The sequence below is a fragment of the Tachyglossus aculeatus genome, chromosome 3, assembly GCF_015852505.1.
Source record: "Tachyglossus aculeatus isolate mTacAcu1 chromosome 3, mTacAcu1.pri, whole genome shotgun sequence".
Taxonomy (NCBI): domain Eukaryota; kingdom Metazoa; phylum Chordata; class Mammalia; order Monotremata; family Tachyglossidae; genus Tachyglossus; species Tachyglossus aculeatus.
Window position 1 is genome coordinate 98,852,415 of NC_052068.1, and position 17,957 is coordinate 98,870,371.

The following is a 17,957-nucleotide window of genomic DNA, read 5'->3' on the forward strand; positions in this document are numbered from 1 at the left end:
TTTAGTCACAATCCCTGCCCACAAAGAACTTACACTCTAGGAGGGGAGGCTGGCATTAAAATAAATTATAGATTCAGGAAGTGGCAAAGCCTAAGGATATGTACATAAGTGCTGTGGGGCTAAGGTTAAGGAGTACAAACACGTACACTTAATGGGTACAGACCCAAATGCATAGATGATACAGAAAAGAAGGAAAAGAGGGGAAGTGAGGATTTAGTCGGGAAAGGCCCATTGGAGAAGATATAATTTTATTAGGGCTTTGAAGATGGGGAGAGTGGTGGTCTGTCAGATATGTAGGGAGGGGGAGTTCCAAATCAGAGGAAGGACGTGAGTGAGGGGTCGATGGGAAGACAAATGATTGGGACAGCTGATTGAGTGACTTAAATCCAGTGGTAAGGAGTTTCGCTTTTAATGCTGAGATGGATGGATGGAGGCTTTAAGGAGCAGGGAGATATGCACAGAACAATGTTTAGGAAAACGATCCAGACATCAGAGTGAAGTGTGGACTGGAGTACGAAGAGATGAGGCAGGGAGGTCAGCGAGGAGACAGAAGCAGTAGTGAAGGTGGGATGTGATAAATGCTTGGATTAGCATGGTAGTCCTTGTCCCCTGAAAACTTTGGCACCCACCCCATTTCCACCAAGCCTATATCCTGTTGCTTCCTTACCTGTAATTTCTTTTATATCTCTTTCCCGCACTGTATATATATAAACTACTATAAACTCCTTGAGGCCAGGGATTGTGACTACCACCTCTAGTGCACACTATCCCAAGTGTTTTTACAGTGCTGACACACAAAAAAGTGTTCAATCATCATCAGTTGTATTTATTGAATGCTTACTAAGTGCAGAGCACTGTACCAAGTGCTTGGGAGAGTTGGAAGACACATTCCCTACCCAAAATAAGCTTACAGTCTAGAGAGGGAGATGGACATTAATCTAAATAATTTATAATGTGTAATTTAAAGATATGCACATACAGAGAAGCAGCGAGGCCTAGTGGAAAGAACAGCCCCAGGAATCAGAGGACCTGAGTTTTAATACTGGATCCACCACTTGCCTGCTGTGACACTTTGGGCAAGTCACTGACCTTCTCTGTGCCTCAGTTACTTCATCTACAAAATGGGATTAAGACTATGAGCGTCACATGGGACAGGGACTGTGTCCGATCTGATTAGCTTGTATCTACCCCAGCGCTTAGTACAGTGACTGGGGTCACTGAAAGCACTCAACAAATGCCACAAATGCCAAGTGTTGTGGGGATGAAGTTGGGGTTAATATCAAATGCACTAAATTCACAGATGCAAGTGCATAGATAATGCAGAAGGAAAAGGAGTGGCAGGGAAAGAGGGCTTAATCAGGAAGACTTCTTGGAGGAGATGTGACCTTAATAATGTTTTGAAGATGGAGAAAGTGGTGGTCTGGAGTATATGGAGTGGGAGAGATTTCCAGGCTAGGAAAAGAAAGTGGAAAAGTTGTTGACAGAGAGCTAGATGAGACCAGGGCACGGTGTACAGGCTGGGCTGTAGTAGGAGATCAGTGAGGTGAGGTAGAATGGGGTGAGCTGATTGAGTGCTTGAAAGCCTATGATAAGGAGTTTCTATTTGATACAGAGGTGGATGGACAACCACTGGAGGTTCTTGAGGAGTGGGGTGACATGGACCAAAAGATTTTTTAAGAAAAACGATCCATGCAACAGACTGAAGTATGGGCTTGAATGGGGAGTGAGAGGAAGTCAGAAGGTCAGTAAGGAGGCAGATGCAGCAGTCAAAGCAGGATAGGATAAGTGCTTGAATCAGCATAGTAGCAGTTTGGATGCAGAGCAAAGGGTAGATCATAGGAATGTTTTGAAGATAGAGCTGACAGGATTTGGTGACAGATTGAATATGTGGGTTGAATGAGAGAGATGAGTCAAGGACAACACCCAAGTTTCGGGCTTGTGAGATAAGGAGGATAGTGGTATTGTTAACAGCAATGAGTAGGACAGGGTTTAGGTGGGAAGATGAGGAGTTCTGTTTGGAACATTTTAAGTTAGAGGTGTCAGAGGGAAATCCAGATAGAAGATGTTCTGAAGGCAGGAGGAAAAGCAAAGAAGGAGAGGGGTCAGGGCTGGAGATGCGGATGTGGGAATCATCTGCATAGAGATCGTAGTTGAAGCCATGGGAATGAATGTAATTTATAAATTTATGTTTATGTCTGTCTCCCCCTCTAGACTGTAAGCTCATTGTGGGCAGGGAATGTGTCTGTTACAATTGTAATATTGCACTCACCCAAGCGCTTAGTACATTGCTCTACAGGCACTAAGCGCTCAAATACTGACCAACTGACTGAATGAGTTCTCCAAAGAAGATGGAATAGATGGACAATGGAAGGGGACCCAGAACTGAGCATCGATCAGTTGACTGAGCTAATTCCCTGTGAATCTTTGTCAAGTTCCTGAAGTATTTGAAGAGCCACTACACATTATTCACCCTGGCCTGTCCAACCTGATTAACTCATATCTACCGCAATGCTTAGAAGAGAGCTTGGCATATAGTAAGTGCTTAACAAGTACCATCCCTTTACAGGACTTTGAAGGTACTGTGAAGGACAGCACCTCAGTTAAGGTGGAAACTGGCAATCCCAAGAGTTCCAGAACCCCAAGCTCCACGAGCCCAAGAAAAGAGAGAGTCAGTCAGGCCTTCAGTTACATCACAGGAGAAATGACGGCATGTAGAGAAGAACTTAAAGGTAGGGGGAAAAGTTCATTTTGAATCAACATTTAAGAAAAGACCCTTACACCAACGATTGCATATTCTGTTCTTTCTGTGAAATGTTCACAAAGGAGTATCCTAAGACCAAATACCTTCATTTGGTCTTAGGATACTTTTAGAAAGGGCTATCGGACTAATGAAAGTCTTCAAGGTGTGTACTTGCTACTTGATGTGAATCAAGGGACACGACATTTTGGGAAGCTCTCTTTCCTCTCAGCAATAATTCTCTCACAGGAAGAAATTATTTCGCATCTTCGGGTCTAGAAACCCATTCAGTTCAAAGAGCTGAGTCAGAGTCTTCTATGATCCACTCATAAAAGCCAGGAGAATCTCTGAGACCCATCCTTGACCTTTATGTCAATCAATCCATCAGTTTTACTTTTTGAGCTCTTACTATGTGCAAAATACTATACAAATGCTTGGGAAAGTGCCATATACTAGAGTTGATAGACACGTTCCCTACCCACAATGAGCTCACAATCTAGAAGGGTAATAATAATGTTCCAGGTGCTGTACTAAGTGCTGGGCTAGACCTGAGCTAGTAGGTTGGACACAGTTCATGCCCCATATGAGGCTCACAGTCTTAATCCCCATTTTACAAATGAGGTAACTCAGACACAGAGAAGTGAAGTCACTTGCCCAAGGTTACCCAGAAGACAAGTGTGAGACCAGGGGATTAGAACCCAGGTCCTTCTGATTCCCCGGCCCGTGCTGTATCCACTAGCCTTGCTGCAATTCTTCACATCATCAGAAACCCTCTACTCTGTATGCATCACTGACCTAATCTTCAGATTTACTTCCCCACCCTACCACAAAAATCTATACCAGGTGATTCTTCATCATCAGTGGTATTTATTGAGCACTTATTTTCTGCAGAGCCCTGAGCCCCATGTGGGACCTGATAAACTTATATCTGCTTTAGTGCTTAGTACAGTGCTTGAAACATAGTAAGTGCTCAACAAATACCATTAATATTATCGTTATTGTTATTATTATTATTAAGCACTCTGGAGAATACAACAGGGTTCCCTGACCCCAACAAGTTTACAGTCCAGAGGATTTTTTTTAATCAATCAATCAATTCTTTCTCCATAACTGAAAAACAGATATGGGTTTGAGATTCTGAGAAACCCTCGTGGCTTTAAGTCCCTGATGCTAAATAATGAAGTCTTTTCTGTAGTCATGTTTGGGTTGTTTGCATTCTTGGAGTTTTAACCCCCATGAGAAGCAGTGTGGTTTAGTGGAAAGAGCATGGGCTTGGGAGTCAGAGGATGTGGGTTCTAATCCCAGCTCTGCCACTTGTCTGCTGTGTGACCTTGGGCAAGCCACTTAACTTCTCTGTGCCTCAATTACCTCAAATAAAAAATGGGAATTAAGACTGTGAGCCCCACATGGGACAACCTGTTTACTTTGAATCTGTCCCAGTGCTCAGAACAGTCCTTGGCACATAGTAAGCACTTAACAAATACCATAATTATTATTATTATTAAATCACATCCTATTCATTTTCCAAACCAAATCACTTTCACTGATGAGCTCAAAAGATTCAGCTGTTTCCCCTTCTGTAGATTTTGGAGGAGATGCACAAAGACCAGGATTTTTATTCCCTCCCAGTGTACCTTTGAGTTACCAGGCACTCCTTCCCTATGCTCTTCAAGCCAGGTATAGAACATGTTTTTTGTTTTGTTTTAATAGTATTTGTCTTCACAATTTTACAACTCCCCCAAACTCTTTTTTGTGTATGGTATTTTCAAAACCTCTACTATCTAAGTGCTGTTCAAAACATTGGGGTATACACAAGTAAATCAGATTTGACATGGTCCCTGTCTTCCTTAAGTAGGAGAGAGAACAAGTATTGAACCCTCATTTTAGAGATGAGTAATTCTGAGTCACAGAGAAGGGAAGTGACTTGCCCAAGGTCCCACAGCAGACAAGGAATGGAACCGGGGTTAGAACCCAGGTGTCTTGACTCCCCATCCTGTCCGTTTTCCACCATGTCATGCTGCCTCCCATGCCATGATTTTGCCACCAGGATCAGGAAAGTTCCTTGAAGTGCTTCCATGTGACTCTGATTCAGCAGATAAGCCAAGCACAGGCCCCTGCTTACATAATAATAATAATAATGATAGTATTTGTTAAGTACTTACTATACAGTACTAAGCACTGTACTAAGTGCTGAGGTGGATACAAGCAAATCAGGTTGGACACAGTCCCTGTCCCACACGGGGCTCACAGTTTTAATACCCATTATGCAGATAAGGTAATTGAGGCACAGAGAAGTGAAACAACTTCCCCAAGGTCACACAGCACACAAGTGGAAGCTGGGATTAGAACCCAGGTCCTTCTGATTTCCAGGCCCATGCTCTAATCACTAGACCATGCTGCGAAGTCTTCCCATCCACCCAACCTCTGATGGGTAGTGGCTCCTTCTTCTTCTCCCTTCCTCCTCCCTGAGGATAAACTCTTCTTTGGGTGTCCAGAATCTACAGAGCTGCTGCTGCAGCAGCACTGCAAGAAAGCTGGCCTTCTAAACTGCAAGCATCTAGAGGGCAGGAATCTTGTCAGTGTACTCTGCTTTCCTAGGGCAAAGGGGTGTGCATTTAGTCTATCCATCATCTGCAGCTAGTTGTGGGCAGTGAATGTGTCTACCAACTTTGATTGTAATCTCCCAAAGGCATAGTACAGTGCTCTACACACAGTAAGCACTCAATAAATACCACTGATTAATTGCCTGATGGATTGCTAAGAGGCCTAGTAGAAAGTACATGAGCCTGGGAGTCAGGGGACCTGGGCTCTACTTGTGGCTCTGAAAGTTGCCTGCTGTGTGACCTCAGGCAAGTCACTATGGTTCTCTGGGTCTCAGTTTTCTCAATGGTAAAATGGAGATTCAAGCCTGCTCTCTGTCTCCCTTAGATGGGAGTGCCATGTGGGACAGGGACTGTGTCAAACCTGATTAACTTGTATCTATCCCAGTGTTGAGGATAGTGTTTGGAACATAGTAAGCACTTAACAAATTCCATACACAAAAGAGAGTTGGGGGGAATTATAAAGTTGCAAAGACCATGTTTTATACCTGGCATGCAAAGCAAAGGGGAGGAGTTCCTGGTAACTCAGCCATACACTTGGAGGGAATCAGACATCCTGGTCTTTGCAGAATAACAAATAATAATAATAAAAATCTGCTCTGGAACCTCTTCCTTATTTAGAAAGTAGTGGGCAATTAAATAGAATTGATGGATGGATAAATCACATTTTCCTTTCAGTGCTGCTTTTAATAATTTTCCAACAGGGCCTTAGGCCCATGGAACTGTTCACTTAAAATGGACCCTGGTTGTTGTCAGCCAGACTCCTACACAAAATTGCAGGGGGGACCAAGGTTTGAAGGGGGAAGGGGCAGAGACAGGGGAAGGCTGGGTTTTAGAATTTCAAGGGCCATCTTCTCTTATTTTCTGTTTCAGACAAGTCCGCAATGATCCAGTTCCTTGATTGGGTCCTACGGGGTACCTCTCAGGTCATGTTTGTCAACAATCCTCTCAGTGGCTTTATCATGATCCTTGGGCTCTTGATCCAGAATCCCTGGTGGGCAATGTCAGGCTGCCTGGGAACTGCCGTCTCCACTTTAACAGCCCTGATGCTGAGCCAAGACAGGTAGGTCCATGGGTCAGAACTTAGTAGTCGCGCTATAAGTAACAGTAATAGTAGTAGTAATACTAATGGAAGTAGCAGCAATAGTAGTTTTACTAGTAGTAACAGCAGTAGTAATAGTAATAATAACAGGAACAACAGTGGCAGCAGTAATAGTAGTAAAAGCAGTAGTAGCAGTAATAATAGTAGTACTAATAGCAGTAATAGTAGTAGCAGTTGTAGCAGTTATAGTAGTAGTACTAATAGCAGTAGAAGTAATAGTAGCAGTAATAATAGTAGTACTAATAGCAGTAAAAATAGTAGCAGTACCAATAGCAGTAATAGTAGTAGCAATTGTAGTAGTAGCAGTTGTAGTAGTAATAGTAATATTAACTGAGCATCCACTGGGTGCAATGCACCATACTGAGCACTTGGAAATAACACAAGAAGCAAAAAAAACATTACCCATTTTAACTTATATTCTGATTTAATGGGAAAGCTCCCTTTCTCTGTAAGAAGTAACCAACCTGTTATTCACAGCTGCTCTAGGGTTTCCATACAGTACAACAGCAAATAAATCAATTAATCAATGGTATTTATTGAGTGCTACTGTGGGTAGAGCACTGAACTAAGTGCTTGGGAGAGTACAATACAACAGAGTCGGTAGAAGTGTTTCCTACTCCCAGTGAGCTTACAGTCTAGAGACTCAACAAATGAGACGTGGATTGATGGATAGGAAAATTCCCGTCAACTTAAAAGCTGGCAGTTGCCTAGATATGAAGCAGAAGGTGCTTCCTTTTCTAAGTTTGCTGTTTCACCTGAAGATTCAGCCTACATTTGAGAATGGAAACATAGGTGACTTGAGAATAAAGGTGGTCCGTGCTATTAAGGGCCCATTTATAACACTATGACTAAACTGGTCCTTAGAAAATGGTTCATTTCAAGTCAGTCATTCTTATTTTGTAAGCCTCAGCTTCACAAATGCAAATCCTGTACCGCCTTCAAAGCCCTTCTAGTAATGAGTATGACTTAGTACAGTGCTTTGAACATAATAAGAACTTAACAAATACAATTATTGTTTTTTTGCAGAGGGAACTTGTCTACCAGCTCTGTTTGTAGTGTATATTCTCCCAAGTGCTTAGTACATGTCAGTTAATCATACTTATCTAGCACTTACTGTGTACAGAGAACTGTACTGAGCATGTGGGAGAGTGCAATATAACAATATAACAGACACATTCCCTGCCCATCACAAGTTGACAGTCTAGAGGGGGAGACAAACATTAATATAAATAAATAAATTACAGATATGTACATAAGTGCTCTGGGGTTGGGAGGGGGGAAGAATAAAAGGAGCAAGTCAGGGTGACGCAGAAGGGAGTTCAAGAAAAGGAAAAGAGGGCTTAGTCAGGGAAGGCCTCTTGGAGATGTGCCTTCAATAAGACTTCAAAGCGGGGAGAATAATTGTCTGTCAGATATGAGGAGGGAGGGTGATCCAGGTCAGAGCATGACGTGGACTCGATAGATAAGGTTGAGATACAGTAAGAAGGTTAGAGGAGTGAAGTGTGTGGACTGGGTTGTATTAGGCGAGTACTGAGGTGAGCTAGGAGGGGGCAACGTGATTGCGTGCTTTAAAGCCAATAGTGAGGGCTTCTGTTTGATACTGAGGTGGATTGGCAACCACTGGAGGTACGCTACACACAGTAAGTGCTCAGTAAATACCAATGATGATTATTATTGAGTCTGATTTGAGAGTTACCCTTGGTGCAATTAAATCAATCAATCGTATTTACTGAGCACTTATTGTAGGCAGAACACTGTACTAAGTGCTTGGGAGAGTATAATATAACAGAGTTGGTAGGCAAGTTCCCTGCCCATATCGAGCTTACAGTCTGGAGGGACTAATAATTCACTGTATAATTCATTCCCCTGTCTTTCCTGTCATGTCATCCTCTGAGCCATCTCAGCCGATTTGTTTACAGTTTATATCTGTCACACTCTCAACTTTGTTGTATCAGAGAAGCAGCATGGCCTAGTGGAAAGAGCATGGGTCTGGGAGTCAGAGGACCTGGGTTCTAATCCCTGCTCTGCCAATTGCTCAGCCAATTGCTTGCTGTGTGACCTTGGATAAGTCACTTCACTACTCTGTGCCTCAGTTTCCTCAAATGTAAAATGGGGAATACCCATTCTCCCTCCTACTTACACTGTGAACGTTGTGACAGGGGCTGCGTCCAACTTAATTAACTTGTACCAAGCTCAGCACTTAGAATAGTGTTTAACACATAGTAAGCACTTAACAAATACCATAAAAAACTTTTTAAAAAACTAATACTAGCTTGTCTTCCCCATTAGATTGTAAATCCCCTTCAAAATGAGGGATTGCATCTCTACTAGTTCTGTCTGACCCCGGAATCTAACCATGATGAAAATTGCTATAATTGTGGTATTTGTTGAGTGCTTACTACAAGATGGGCACTGCACTAAGTGCTGTGGGGGGAGAGGTATACAAACTAATTGGAATGGACATAGTCCCTGTCCCATGTGGGGCTCACAGTCTCAATGCCCATTTTATGGATAAAGCAACTGAGGCACAGAGAAGTGAAGTGACTTGCCCAAGGTCACACAACAGACAAGTGATGGAGCCAGGATTAGAACTCACAACCTTCTGACTTCCAGGACCATGCTCTATCCACTACACCATGCAGCTTCTCCCATGCTGCTATCTTTTTCCTTGCAGAAGAGGCATCGCATCAGGACTCCATGGCTACAATGGGAACCTGGTCGGATTGCTGATGGCTGTATTCTCCGAGAAAGGGGATTATTACTGGTGGCTTCTGCTGCCCGTCACGATTATGTCCATGTCATGGTAAGTCTACCGTCTGAGTTCTGTGTACTGTTTTATTATTTCCATTCAAAGCCTCTCATCACTGGTTCCATTACTGGTTCTAGCTCCCAGTTGGTTACGAAATACAAGTGAATGTCCATTTCTGGAAAACCTTTTCTCTCCACTCCTCCTCCCCCAGGGATCCCAGATTCCCATTTTTAAACTAAGGTCAGACAGCTTTTCCAACCCTGCATCCTTGCACTTCCCACAAATCCACCAACACCCTTGAACTTGCCCATTGCAAGTTAGTGCAGAAGAGCTGTTGGAGCTGGGCTTGGTTCTGGCTTTCCCAGGTGAGGTGGGGTGATTCAGCGGTGAGACTTGGATGGGGGAATCAGTTCCATCCTTGGAAAGACTGAAGCATGTCTGAACTATTGGGAGCCAGGCAGATACTGTAACCCAGGTAAGGCTATGTTCCTTCAAAGTGAGGAGAGCCTTGCCTTAGGAGAAGCTGCAGAATTGCTGAGTGGCACAATTGTCCAGCTTTTGTGTCCTGCCTGAGTCTTTGTGGCAGCTGAGCTGGCCCAGAGATACAAGGGTCAGAGCCCAGACACAGAGTAGCCCTGCAGCCTTATAGGTAGAGAGGGAGACTCTTCCTCTACCCTTTCCCCTTCTCAGGCAGTGTTAGGTGTCCTGACGTGCCTTCATAAAAGCCCCCTATGTCGTACTGTAGCCAGAGAAGAAGGGGAAGAGGAAGGATGAGGAGCATCCTGGCTCATCACTTTTCATTATTGCTACATTTGAGCTGATCCTTCCCTTCACCCAGGTCCACACAAACCACCACCATTACAGCATTCCCACAAATAACTCAAGATTCCTGTTTGGTTAAAACAATTATCCTAGAATTCTATGGGATAATAATAATAATAACTGTGGTATTTGGTGCTTACTATGTGTCAGGCACTGTACTAAGGGCTGGGTTGCATACAAGCAAATCAGGTTGGGCAAAGTCCCTGTCCCACATGGGGCTCACAGTCTTCATCTCCATTGTACACATTGTACACATGAGGTAACTGAAGCACAGTGAAGTGAAGTGACTTGCCTGAGGTCACACAGCTGACAAGTGGAGGAGCCAGGATTAGAACCCCTGCCCTTCTGTCATCTCTATCCACTAGGCCACACTGCTTCTTGCTGGGATCAGACTTGGGTCTCTTCCTGGGACTGCCTGTATTATGTAGTGAGAGTCCTGGATCCTTTTGAATGGAGTCTCATATGATTTTGCCTAGATTTAGAATTAAGGAGGTTGAGCCTTGTGACCATGCTATGCTGAAGGTGTCGAGTAGGACGGCCTAGTGGAAAGAGCTCAGGCCTGGGAGTCAAAGAACTTGGGCTCTATTCCCAGCTCTGCCACTTGTCTGCTAGGTGTCCTTGGGCAAATCACTTACCATCTCTTGCCTTAGTTTCCTCATCGGTAAATTGGGGGTGAAATATCCGTTCTCCCTCCTTAGACTATGAGCCCCATGTGGGACAAGGACTGTGTCTGACCTGGTTAACATGAATCTGCCCCAGGACTTAGAACAATGCTTGACACCTAGCAAGCACTAGCATTAAAAAAATAGCCAAAAGCTTAGGAGTTTCTGCTTATTGCATAAAGAGCAGCTCTCTGTATTTCACCCCCTGTTCTCCCTCCTTCTTTGACTCTGAGCCCCATGTGGAACAGAGACTGTGTCCAATCTGATTATCTAATTGTGGTATTTGTTAAGCATTTACTACATGCCAAGCACTGTTCTAAACGCTGGTGTAGATATAAGGTAATCAGGTTGGACACAGTGCCTGGCCCGCATGGGGCTCACAGTCTTAATCCCCATTTTACAGATGTGGTATCTGAGACCAGAGAAGTGAAGTGATTTGCCCCAGGTCACACAGCAGACATGTGGTAGAGCTGGGATTAGAACCTACATCCTCCCAGGCCCGGGTTCTTTTCACAAGGCCACAGTGTACCCCAGTGCTAGTACAGTACTGAACAAATATCACTGTTGTTACCGTTATTATCACGGGCACCCTCCCCATACAGGGCACTATACCCTCAGACCCTTCGCTGGGAGGGTGGACCCTGTGCATGGGTCCAAAAAAGAAGGGCATGCATGACACCTATCCACCATCATGGCCTCCTGTGTCTCCCCACAAACCCCCCTTCCAGCATGCCACTCAGCTGAGAGATATGGTGATGACTCCAAGGAGACAACGTGTATGCTTAAGAGCACATTACCAGTCACAGCTCCACGAGCCCGTCCATAATCCCATGGTGTCCTCTCTCTCAAAGTGGGAACTAGTAAAATCAGGGAGCCGGGCGGGGGTGGGGGAGAATAATGGTGTGGAAAGAGAAGTTATGCCACCAGCCCACAAGGCCCTGTTCACCCAGCCAGCTACTGTGAAAAGAGCAGCGTCAATCTGTGCACATCTTCCCACACTTCACAAACCTCCAACAGTGACCCATCTATCTCTGGATCAAATAGAAAATCAACCTCAAGGCACTCAGCTCTCTCCCACTCCAGTCCAACACATTTTGATCTTCTTATACCAACCCAATCACAGTGCCTCATTCTCATTATCAATCAATCAATCAATCAATCATATTTATTGAGCACTTACTGTGTGCAGAGCACTGTACTAAGCGCTTGGGAAGTACAAGTTGGCAACATATAGAGACAGTCCCTACCCAACAGTGGGCTCACAGTCTAAAAGGGGGAGACAGAGAACAAAACCAAACATACTAACGAAAGAAAATAAATAGAATAGATATGTACAGGTAAAATAAATACATAAATAAATAGAGTAATAAATATGTACAAACATATATACATATATACAGGTGCTGTGGGGAAGGGAAGGAGGTAAGATGGGGGGATAGTGAGGGGGACAAGGGGGAGAGGAAGGAAGGGGCTCAGTCTGGGAAGGCCTCCTGGAGGAGATGAGCTCTCAGTAGGGCCTTGAAGGGAGGAAGAGAGCTAGCTTGGCGGATGGGCAGAGGGAGGGCATTCCAGGCCCGGGGGATGATGTGGGCTGGGGGTCGATGGCGGGACAGGTGAGAAGGAGGTACGGTGAGGAGATTAGCGGCAGAGGAGCGGAGGGTGTGGGGTGGGCTGTAGAAGGAGAGAAGGGAGGTGAGGTAGGAGGGGGTGAGGTGATGGAGAGCCTTGAAGCCCAGGGTGAGGAGTTTCTGCCTGATGCGCAGATTGATTGGTAGCCACCGGAGATTTTTGAGGAGGGGAGTAACATGCCCAGAGTGTTTCTGGACAAAGACAATCTGGGCAGCAGCATGAAGTATGGATTGAAGTGGGGAGAGACACGAGGATGGAATATCAGAGAGAAGGCTGATGCAGTAGTCCAGACGGGATAGGATGAGAGCTTGAATGAGCAGGGTAGCGGTTTGGATGGAGAGGAAAGGGCGGTTCTTGGCAATGTTGCGGAGCTGAGACCGGCAGGTTTTGGTGACGGCTTGGATGTGAGGGGTGAATGAGGGAGTGGAGTCGAGGATGACACCAAGATTGCGGGCTTGTGAGACGGGAGGGATGGTAGTGCCGTCAACAGAGATGGGAAAGTCAGGGAGGGGGAGGGTTTGGGAGGGAAGACAAGGAGTTCAGTCTTGGACATGTTGAGCTTTAGGTGGCGGGCAGACATCCAGATGGAGATGTCCTGAAGACAGGAGGAGATGTGAGCCTGGAGGGAGGGGGAGAGAACAGGGGCAGAGATGTAGATCTGGGTGTCATCGGCGTAGAGGTGATAGTTGAAGCCGTGGGAGCGAATGAGGTCACCAAGGGAGTGCGTGTAGATCGAGAACAGAAGGGGACCAAGCACTGAAACTTGGGGAACTCCCACAGTAAGGGGATGGGAGGGGGAGGAGGAGCCTGCAAAAGAGACTGAGAATGAATGACCGGAGAGATAAGAGGAGAACCAGAAGAGGACGGAGTCTGTGAAGCCAAGGTCAGATAGCATGTTGAGGAGAAGGGGGTGGTCCACAGTGTCGAAGGCTGCTGAAAGGTCGAGGAGGATTAGGACGGAGTATGAGCTGTTGGATTTGGCAAGCAGGAGGTCATTGGTGACCTTTGAGAGGGCAGTTTCTGTGGAATGTAGGGGACAGAAGCCAGACTGGAGGGGGTCGAGGAGAGAGAGTTCGACTATTAACCCCTTGCTCATCCCCTCCCTACTGCCTAGACTACCCTCTCCTTTTCATCTGATAGACCACCACTCTCCCCTTCCTCAAAGCCGTACTAAAAATCACACCTCCAGTAAACCTTCCCTGATTAGTGACTCATCTCCCACCCTATTTCCCTCTGGACAGCATCATTATCTAACCATATAGTGATAATAATAATCCTACTACTACTACTACTACTACTAATAATAATAATAATATAATACTAATAATGGTATTTAAGCTATTGCTAAGTGCCAAGAAATAATAATAATAATAATGGTATTTAAGTGCTTACTAAAGGCCAGGCACTATACTAAGCCCTGGGATAGATACAAGATAATCAGGGACTCAAGGTCTAAATAGAAGGGAGAATGGGTATTGAATCCCCATTTTGCAGATGAGGGAACTGAGACACAGAGAAGTTAGATGATATGCCCAAGGTCACCAACATGTAAGTAGCAGAGCTGGGATTAGAATCCAGATCCTCTGCTCTTTCCACTAGGCCATGCTGCTTCTCTGTACTGGAGTAGATAAAAGATAATTGGGTAAGACGCAGTCCCTGCCCCACATGGAACTCAGAATCTAAGGTGGAAAGAGAACAAGTATTTAAACCCCATTTTACAGTGGAAGAAAATGAGGCACAGAACAGTCCAAGGAGACACAGGAGGCAAATGGCATAGCCAGGATTAGAACCCAAGTCCACTGACTCCCAGGCCCATTAGGCTAACTGTATCCTAAGAATTTATGGCATGCATCACAACAGCACCAATATTCAGATCTTCATACTCCGTTCCTACCCGACCCTATAATTTATTTTAATGACAATCTCCCCTACTAGATTGTAAACTCACTGAAGGCTGGGATCATGTAATAATAATAATAATAATAATAATGATGGTGTTTGTTAAGTGCTTACTATGTGCCAAGCACTATTCTAAGCACTAGGGTAGATACAAAGTAATCGGGTTTACCAACACGGGGCTCACAGTTTTAATTCCAATTTTCCAGATGAAGTAACTGAGGCACAGAAAAGTTAAGTGACTTGCCCAAAGTCACACAGCTGATAAGTGGCAGAGCTGGGATTAAAACCCATGATTTAAGTACTATCTACTTACTCTGTTTTATTCATTCATTCAGTTGTATTTATTGAGCACTTACTGTGTGCAGAGCACTGTACTAAACTCTTGGAAAGTACAATTCAGCAATAGAGACAATCCCTACCCACACTGGGCTTACAGTCTAGAAGGGGGAAGACAGATGTCAAACCAAGTAAAAAGGCATCATTATAAATATATAAAATTATAGGTATATATACAACAAAGCAAGTAATCTATAAGCAATCTACATCTCCTCCCCTGTTCTCTCTCCCTCCCTCCAGGCTCATATCTCCTCCTGCCTCAGGACATCTCCAACTGGATGTCCGCCTGCCACCTAAAACTCAACATATCTAAGACAGAGCTCCTTATCTTCCCTCCCAAACCCTGTCCTCCCCCTGACTTTCCCATCACTGTGGACGGTACTACCATCCTTCCCATCTCACAAGCCCACAACCTTGGTGTCATCCTTCACTCCGCTCTCTCATTTACCCCACACATCTAATCCGTCACCAAAACCTGCCGGTCTCACCTTCACAACATTGCCAAGATCTGCCCTTTCCTCGCCATCCAAACCGCTACCTTGTTGGTACAGTCTTTCATCCTATCTTGACTGGATTACTGCATCATCCTCCTTTCTGATCTCCCATCCTCCTGGTCTCTCCCTGTTTCAGTCTACACTTCACTCTGCTGCCCAGATTATCTTTCTACAGAAACACTCTGGGCATGTCACTCCCCTCCTCAAAAATCTCCAGTGGTTTCCTATACAACTTCACATGAAGCAAAAAATCCTCACTATTGGCTACAAAGCTCTCCATCCCCTTGCCCCCTCCTACCTCACCTCCCTTCTCTCCTTCTACAGCCCAGCCTGCACACTCTGCTCCTCTGCCGCTCACCTCCTCACTGTGCCTCGTTTTCGCCTGTCCCGTGTCGACCACTGGCCCATGTCAATCAATCAATCAATCAATCAATTAATCGTATTTATTGAGTGCTTACTGTGTGCAGAGCACTGTACTAAGTGCTTGGGAAGTACAAGTTGGTAACATACAGAGACGGTCCCTACCTAACAGTGGGCTCACAGTGTAGAAGGGGGAGACAGAGAACAAAACCAAGCATATTAACAAAATAAAATAAATAGAATAGATATGTACAGGTAAAATAAATAAATAAATACAGTAATAAAAATGTACAATCATATATACATATATACAGGTGCTGTGGGGAAGGGAAGGAGGCGAGGGGGGGGATGGAGAGGGGAAGAGGGGGAGAGGAAGCAGGAGGCTCCGTCTGGGAAGGCCTCCTGGAGAAGGTGAGCTCTCAGTAGGGCCTTGAAGGGAGGAAGAGAGCTAGCTTGGCGGATGTGGGGAGGGAAGGCATTCTAAGTCAGGGAGATGATGTGGGCCGGGGGTCGATGGCGGGACAGGCGAGCACGAGGCACAGTGAGGAGATTAGCGGCAGAGGAGCGGAGGGTGTGGCCTGGGCTGTAGAAGGAGAGAAGGGAGGTGAGGTAGGAGGGGGCGAGGTGATGGAGAGCCTTGAAGCCCAGGGTGAGGAGTTTCTGCCTGATGCGCAGATTGATTGGTAGCCACTGGAGATTTTTGAGGAGGGGAGTAACATGCCCAGAGCATTTCTGGACAAACACAATCCAGGCAGCAGCGTGAAGTATGGATTGAAGTGGGGAGAGACACGAGAATGGGAGATAGGAGAGGAGGCTGATACAGTAGTCCAGACGGGATAGGATGAGAGCTTGAACGAGCAGGGTAGCGGTTTGGATTGAGAGGAAAGGGCGGATCTTGGCAATGTTGCGGAGCTGAGACCGGCAGGTTTTGGTGACGGCTTGGATGTGAGGGGTGAACGAGAGAGCGGAGTCGAGGATGACACCAAGGTTGCAGGCTTGTGCGACGGGAAGGATGGTAGTGCCATCAACAGTGATGGGAAAGTCAGGGAGAGGGGAAGGTTTGGGAGGGAAGACAAGGAGTTCAGTCTTGGACATGTTGAGTTTTAGGTGGCGGGCAGACATCCAGATGGAGATGTCCTGAAGGCAGGAGGAGATGTGAGCCTGGAGGGAGACGGAGAGAGCAGGGGCAGAGATGTAGATTTGGGTGTCATCAGCGTAGAGATGATAGTTGAAGCTGTGGGAGCGAATAAGGTCACTAAGGGAGTGAGTGTAGATCGAGAACAGAAGGGGACCAAGAACTGAACCTTGGGGAACCCCCACAGTAAGGGGATGGGAGGGGGAGGAGGAGCCTGTGAAAGAGACTGAGAAAGAACAACCGGAGAGATAAGAGGAGAACCAGGAGAGGACGGAGTCTGTGAAGCCAAGGTTGGATAACATGTTGAGGAGAAGGGGGTGGTCCACAGTGTCGAAGGCAGCTGAGAGGTCGAGGAGAATTAGGATAGAATATGAGCCGTTGGATTTGGCAAGCAGGAGGTCATTGGTGACCTTTGAGAGGGCAGTTTCCGTGGAATGTAGGGGACAGAAGCCAGACTGGAGGGGGTCGAGGAGAGAGTTGGTGTTGAGGAATTCAAGGCAGCGCGTGTAGACAACTCATTCAAGGAGTTTGGAAAGGAATGGTAGGAGGGAGATGGGGCGATAACTAGAAGGTGAGGTGGGGTCAAGAGAGGGTTTTTTTAGGATGGGAGAGACATGGGCATGTTTGAAGGCAGAGCGGAAGGAACCAGTGGAGAGTGAGCAGTTGAAGATGGAAGTTAAGGAGGGGAGAAGGGATGGAGCGAGAGATTTCATGAGATGAGAGGGAATGGGGTCAGAAGCACAGGTGGCCGGAGTAGAACTTGAGAGGAGAGAGGAGAGCTCTGGCCTGGAATCCCCTCCCTCCTCACATCTGCCAAACTAGCTCTCTTCCTCTCTTCAAAGCCCTGCTGAGAGCTCACCTCCTCCAGGAGTCCTTCCCAGACTGAGCCCCCCCTTTTCCTCTGCTCCTCCTCCCCTCCCCATTGCCCCCACTCCCTCTCTCTGCCCTAACCCCTTCCCCTCCCCACAGCATTTGCATGTATTTGTACATATTTATTGCTCTATTTATTCTATTAATGATGTGTATATATCTATAATTCTATTTATCCATTTTGATGCTATTGACACTTGTCTATTTGTTTTGTTTTGTTGTCTGTCTCCTGCTCCTGTCTCCTGCTTCTAGACTGTGAGCCTGTTGTTGGGTAGGGACTGTCTCTATCTGTTGCTGAATTGTACTTCCCAAGCACTTAGTACAGTGTTCTGCACACAGTAAGCGCTCAATAAATGCAATTGAATGAATAAATATGATTGAATGAATGAATGAATGAATGAAAGTAAACAGGCATCAATATAAATAAATAGAATTATAGATATATACATATATGCTTAAGTACTGTGGGGTGGGGAGAGAGGGGGAAGAGCAAAGGGAGTGAGTGAATTTGACACAGAAGGGAGGGGGAGCTGAGGAAAAAGGGGGCTTAGTCTGGGAAGGC

General features: G+C 45.6%; 1 protein-coding gene across 1 annotated transcript in view; it reads left to right on the forward strand.

Annotated features, from left to right (window-relative positions):
* SLC14A2 (solute carrier family 14 member 2) overlaps window positions 1–17,957 on the forward strand; it is a 64,827-nt gene that overhangs the window by 37,955 nt on the left and 8,915 nt on the right. Inside the window, exons 12-14 of the mRNA XM_038743652.1 lie at window positions 2,567–2,729; window positions 6,211–6,400; window positions 9,114–9,242. Of these exons, the coding sequence (XP_038599580.1) occupies window positions 2,567–2,729; window positions 6,211–6,400; window positions 9,114–9,242 (482 nt within the window). The remainder of the gene's footprint in view (window positions 1–2,566; window positions 2,730–6,210; window positions 6,401–9,113; window positions 9,243–17,957) is intronic.